The 6,944-nt window shown below is 31.9% G+C and overlaps 1 protein-coding gene across 1 annotated transcript; it reads right to left on the bottom strand.

Annotated features, from left to right (window-relative positions):
* Positions 1-1,179: 1,179 nt before the first annotated feature.
* Positions 1,180-5,765, bottom strand: LOC128165038 (zinc finger CCHC domain-containing protein 7-like). Its single transcript, XM_052829236.1, has 8 exons — positions 5,072-5,765; positions 4,620-4,771; positions 4,127-4,297; positions 3,879-3,914; positions 3,670-3,759; positions 3,310-3,418; positions 2,948-3,001; positions 1,180-2,829 (listed from the first exon to the last, which is right to left on the bottom strand). Exons 1-8 carry the CDS (start codon positions 5,730-5,732, stop codon positions 2,324-2,326), a joined length of 1,779 nt encoding a protein of 592 aa, XP_052685196.1. The 5' UTR covers positions 5,733-5,765; the 3' UTR covers positions 1,180-2,323.
* Between the last annotated feature and the right edge of the window lie 1,179 nt (positions 5,766-6,944).

The raw sequence follows: 6,944 nt of genomic DNA, 5'->3' as shown, positions 1-6,944 counted from the left end.
ACAAAACACAAATAAATTAAAATAACTCAGCATTTTTTTTATATTATTTGATTTTAAAACGAAAATAATATATGTTGGCTTTAGCATTGTAAATGCATAATGACACCCACTTTATCGTATCATTCAGTTTCTCGATGATACGGTACGTTGAATCTTTCAATCATGAACTGATAACAAAACAGCTTTCCTCGATCTGCAGTTTTCACATGTAGCAAAAAATAATATGTACAAACATTTTAATATGTATACTGGCTGTGTCAGAATGTATCGGAAGGAGAAATATACCGGAATAATTCCATGCAAATGCAAATAACTACAAAGGTTTCCCTGTATTATTTTATAGGCAAAGGGTACATGTGTGCGCTTGGGGAAGGGGGGGGGGGTCATAGTTTGCTCACCGTTCAAAATTTGAAAATTCGCACGAAATCAACACAGAATATAGCAAGTATGTTTTTCTTCTTTAATATAAAAACATATAACAGTCTGACCAAAATCGCAAGATACGTGAATTCATTAAAACGGTAAATTCGGTACCAAGAGCGGTAAATACATAAATGATCATTTCGTAAATTTATAAGGACTAAATGCCTTAAACATTTATTATGTATTTTCAAGCAATAAATTTGCATTTCAAGAGATTTCTTAATTACATACATCAAAGTTCAAAACTTGACTTTGTAATCTATTCATGTTTGTATGATTGTGGCAGATTCAAGTTCATGTATGTTACTGAGAGGAACGCGAATCAACAACTTGAACATGCATATTCTAAGACTACAATTTTTTCTAAAAATATTTTTATTTTAAAAGTCAAATAATATTATTATCTTGAGTATACTTTTATGTGTAAAATCATTTGGGTGACTTAAATGATATTTGTACACCATTATCGTTAGAAGTTAAATCCTTCCCTGAGCCATAAAGACCCTTATAGAGCTGGTGTTTCCCCCTCAGCTTCCATAGTGCTAATTATAACCCCCCCCCCCCCCCCCACAAGCCGGTACATTATTCAGCTGGGTGGACCGAGACAATGTAGATAAACTGCCTTATCTAAGGGTTCAATAAACAACAATTAAGTAACCACTATGGGGCTCGTACCAGCGACCTTTGGGTTACTGGCCTAATATGCCCCATGAACAGCATTATATTCTACTTGGAAGGAAATGGTAGAAACAAATATATTGTTTTATTTCGTTTATTCCTTTAATTAAGATTCTTCAACCAGAAAAGAATCTGGTTCAAGTGAAATTACACATCAAATACTTTTGCAATAGGATAAAGTAAGTAAAGTCATGCAGATGCATTTTTAACAGTGGAATAAGGTGTATCCTGTTTGGATTATCATTCAAAAATCAAAAAAGCATACTTGTGTTATATGGTATGTTGATTTAGGAATGTAACCTGCAACATACTCAATAGTTTATAAGAAAGTATCACAATAAATATATCTTTTAAATAATTATAAAACTGCAACTCAACAAAACTTAAGTTACATATTTTCATGAAAAAATACTCATACATGTAACTATCTAGAGCAGTATATAACAATACCATTTAGATGTTGTTGATTTATGTACCGGTACATGTATGTTTGGGAATTTAAATATTCCTTAAGATTTACTGTATGTTTCTTAAACAATAACTTTGACCAGTTGTCCTGAATTTCACAAGGTTATTTCAAAGCATAAAGGTCAGTGACACACCATAATTTATTCACCCCTTCCCCTTATTTCCATGTATTGTACATTAATGAACCTGAGGTTGTTGCAAACAAACAAAAAACCACAACTGAAGTGTTAATTATAAACACCAAATGACATTATAATTAATAGTACCAGAAATCAATGTATGAAGGTACTAGTATTAGCAATGTAGATTCCTTGATATTATTCACATGGAATTAATCTTTTTCTAGCATAATATGTATAACATTAGTTATTGTTTTAACCAAACATTAGCTAACGATTGCTGCATAATATGGGGAAGTGAATTTGAGATTTTTAAGTTTCATGTGTAACAGTATTTGCTGAATTGGGATTTAACAAAATTCAAATAAAACAAGGAATCTACACTCAGTAACCTACAATTAAAATCTAATTAACTTATCAACCATGTGCATGCATATAATGACTTCTTCATTCCCTTTTTCAATTTTTTCTTACAAAAAAAATGTTAGTAAATCACTTGAAATTGGTAAATAAAGAAATATTTATAATCACAATCAGTGGACATCATCCAAAATAAATAATAATTTTCATACTCCTTTTAAGGAAACATAATAACCTCTCTGTCTAATTCCATGAAGAATAAAAAAAAAGACACACTATTTTTGAACGGGTAATTTTGTTTTGAAACCTTTTGAAGAATTCATTGGATTGACAGGCTCTCGACTCTTCCAGTGTGCTTTGCCATTCTTCCTGACGTTTTGACTTGGTCCAGTTGAACCTTTCACCTGTTTTTTCATTTTCTGCCAGTTTGGATTGCAGTTCCTTGCTTCTTCTTTGCCTGCCTTCCTTTTCATTGTCCCATTAACCCGTTGTTGCTTCTCAGTGTCAATTCTATCGTATATCCTTTTCAGTTTTTTGTTTTTCTTGGTTTTCTTTTGGGTTACAGTATTTCTATCTAAACTCTGGCAGTCTTTGGAAGTCTGCTTTATACTAAACAGATCAGGCAATGCATAGTTTTGTTTACCAAATGTGTTGGAGTTTTCAATCTTTTTCTTCTTTCTCTTGGACAATTCTTTTTCTGTCTCCAGTCTGTCATAAATCCTTTTCAGCTTTTGACTCTTCTTTTTCTTTCCTTTATTTGAAGAATCTTTAGGTGTACATTCTACAAAATGAATTTTTCTCCTTTTATTTAATTTCTAAAAGATAAAATTGATATTTAGATTTTAAGAAAATACCAGAATAACACTACAAAATGATGAATATTCATGATTATAGCAGACCTTGGTTTCCTGGTTTGCTCTTTTTTGCCCTTTGCTGATATTGTTCCTCAAAATCTTTAAAACAATGTAGAAAAAGGATTTGTAGTAAGTAATGATGTTCCTTTTTTCTTTTTTTGGTTTTACGTAGCTCATATAAATAGTGCATGTGATTTTTCATTTATCTATTAAAGATGCAGTCATTAATTAATTCCAAAACAGTATACCATGTACAGCAAATCTAGCTAGAAGAAATCTTAGTTAACAAATGATTTGATATTGATTATTATACAATTCTTATTACATCGTTTTCACCATATTATATAAATTTGCCCTGCAAAAGAGCAGTGCACAGTTATTGCCAAGCAGTCTGTGGATGTAAGTACCTTGGTCAGGACCTCTCTTGTTGGAGACATTGATCCCTGGAAAGTCATAACTACTGATGAAAGGATAGCTGGGGAAGCAGTGGTTCTCCATCCTCTCCTCCTCACACTCCTACAACAATCACCGCATAATTCAGCTTATGTGTACATTCATAAATAATCATAAAAGTACATCTGTACCAATGGAAAATTAAAGCAAAACTACAGTAATGTAGGGAATAGAAATAATGACACGTGCAAATACTGGTACATGTAGCTAGAGCACCTAAACTGTGAGTAAAACAGGATATCACAGAAGAGAAATTATGACTTATGGATTTCAAAAGTTTTTTTTACCTACTAATTAATCAGAAGACTACTTACAAATCCATAATGCCCCTTTTCTGCACAGTTGTAGCAGTGCTTCTTGCGGTTTTTCTTCTTTTTCCCTTTTCTTAAACTGTCACTATTAGTCTGTCAAAGTTTACAACTAACTTTAAAAACTTAAAAAAAAGTTTTTTAACTACTGATATATTAATGCACTTATCAGATTACATTTTGATTTTAAATTGTATGAATGTATATACACATACTGTTAAATGATACTGTCGCCATTGCTCTGGGCAAGTCTGCAATGAAATTGTAATATTTCAATTATGATAAAGTTTATTGTTAAATTTGATAAGGTAAACTGACAAATTTATTTTGGTTATTGTCTTGCTTCCCCTTGTGGATTTTCAATTATATCAATTAGGAAAAAATTGTCATACTTTATAAATCTTCTTTCAGCCAAAAAAAAAACAAAAACAATTTCATATACACTTGCACAAAAAACCATTACCTTTTTGTTGTGTCCTTGCATGCCACATCGAAAACAAGGGTGCCATTTTGAAAAAGATGGTTCGGTGCAGTCCCTGGTCATGTGACCTGGACAGCCACACCTGAAACACCCTCGCTGATGACAGGTCCAGTGAAGGTGTCCAATGAAACCACACAGAATACATATCTTTAGCTGCCATTGAAATAAAAATAATGTCAGTGACAAACAAATGAACAAAATACATGAACATATTGTTCATTTGGACAAATTGCTTAGTACTAGCATTTGTAAACTGCACATGCCAGTAAACATAATTGTAATGTGCTTTGCACTATACAGCTGACATGAATGTCATCAATCTCTACAATTTGAACCAAATTAAACAGTAATTCTATCTTATTTTAGTCACTCAAAAAAGAGTTATTTTAATGCTAAGATGTGTATGTCAAGTATATATCTTCTATAGTTATTAAGATTTGTCATTGTATTTAATAACATTTATTTTATATCTTACTTTTGGCTTAGAGCAGCTCCTTGCTAGATGTCCATTTTGTTTACAGTTTTGACACGTTTCAAACTCTGAGCCATAGTAACGTCCCTTAGCATGGTGAGGGACTGTCCCATATCTGTCTGCATCAATTATATGCCATGTTTTCTGATGTTGGGCTGAAAATATACACAAGTATATTAGATAAACTGTAAATCCTTATCCATTCATTTATATATGATAATCTTCAGTAGTTTAATTTGATCCAATATCTGTTACTCAGGTATGTCATTAAATGATAAGATTATTAGCAAGCTTTTGAAATATGAAAGAATTCTAAATGTCTTCATAGTACAGCTCTGCTTTATTTCTTACTTTTTTGTGGGTGGGGGAAAAAAAAGAAAACCAGTACAAGAAATCTGAACAAAAGTGAAATGACCAAAAAGATGTATAGATCATATTATTTCAAAGGCTCTCACCGAAGTCATATTTCATGGAGAGCTTGGACTGGTGCTCTCTCTCAACATTTACATGTAGACCCTCCAAGTCTGAGAGTTCCTCATCTAACAACATGTCCTCACTGTCTACAGAGACATTCTCTGAATCACTATTAACAGTTACATGGTCACTCAGCAGTATAACACTATCCTCACTGTCCGATTCTATCTCTATCACAGATTTCTTAGAATCAGCCTGGACTCTACTGTTCCGTTCTTTGGACACCACTTCTGTTGCTTTTGAGTTTTCCTCTTCACTGCATTCCAAAGAGTCACACTCTATCATTACAGATTTACTAAGACCATCTAAACTTAAAAAGCTCTCTAGTCCTATAGCACTGTCTTCATGTAATGTACTTGCAGAATTAAATTTTCTAGATTTTTCAAAAACACCGTTATTCTCTTTTCTTCCAGATGAACATGTCTTTGGAGAGGAACATTTTGATTCCCCATTGTTAACACATTTAACATTGATGTCATATTGTTCATGAACGTTAGGGGTACTCTGTGGCTTTTCACAAAGATTGGTTTGAATTTCAGTAGGATCAGATTTATTTGACTGATAATGAATTTGAGAATACAAAGCAAACTCCAATTCTTCTAAATCTGATACATCATTTTCTTCCTCCTCACAATCCATCATACTGGCCTAACTTTCTCTTTATTATATGAATATCTACAAAGAGAAAAATATATGTTTATATGAAACTGGTGTTGAAGTACCTAGTAAACATAATCTTCCATAGATTTAATGAATTTATAAATAAAGGCTTAATTTCCTGAAATAGTTGAGAATTGCTTATACCTATAATAATAATAAATAAATTGGTTGAAATACCTTTGTTATGTTAGTTTGAAAATATGTGCACAATGTGACAATTTGCATATTTTGGTGTTTACAAGGTATGATAAACTCAATTTAATAACATCCAAATTTAAATAAGTATGGTGCTGTAAGTACACATCATGCGTCCTCCGGGGCACGGAGAGGATAAGTAAGTAAGTGTAAGTACACATGACACTATAAGATACCCAAGCAAGTGGGCACACTTCAAGTTCACTAATGCTTACATGTATTTCAAACATTCCATTTTCATTACATGTATAAGGGTAGGCTAGCATTTATATATCTTACTGGCACCAAGAAAATATTTTTTGTGCTTTAATTCTCAAAATGAACTATACAAATTTACTTATTCATCAAAAACTCTTAAGAGTATCCAAAAGCTTCATTGTATAAGGCATATCTTTTGTTGTATGTGGTCATAAGAAAAAAAGATTAATGATATAAAATATTTCAGCTAATCAATTGTAGTAGGAACAAAATCATGTTTATTTATAGTCTGTCCAAAGATATTTATGCAGAATATTTTCTTAAATTATTTGAACTTATTTTTATTAAAAACAGCCCAGATGTGTTGTCTAAATATCTTGGGAGAGACTATAGACAGTTTAAAAAAAAAAAAAATAGGTGATGATATCCTGAAGTGAATGAAGGGAATTTATAGCATAAGGGATATAATTATGACCATTTTACTATCCAATCTGTTGACAATAACTTCAGGTATCTGCTTTATTTGGTAAAAACTAAAATAGCTGACGGTTCGTATTTTTTAAGTGCCAATTGAATAAAATAGTATTTGTAAACAGCTGATGGTATATCTTCAACAATTTAAAAGCAGTCTATTCCGTTTTAAATGAACAGACCAATATTTAGAAAAGAGTATTAAGAATGAGAAATGGTCTAATGAAATGGCTGGTGGTTTTGTCAGTTTCTCAATCAGCAAACTTAAACACTAAGAAAAACAAAACATACCAGTCAGTCAGGTCCATGCAATGTGCTCTTCAATGTCAA

This window comes from Crassostrea angulata, chromosome 10 (genome assembly GCF_025612915.1).
Source record: "Crassostrea angulata isolate pt1a10 chromosome 10, ASM2561291v2, whole genome shotgun sequence".
Taxonomy (NCBI): Eukaryota; Metazoa; Mollusca; class Bivalvia; order Ostreida; family Ostreidae; genus Magallana; species Magallana angulata.
The sequence above is the reverse complement of the archived record's forward strand: the minus strand, read 5'-3'. Positions and strand labels throughout refer to the sequence as shown.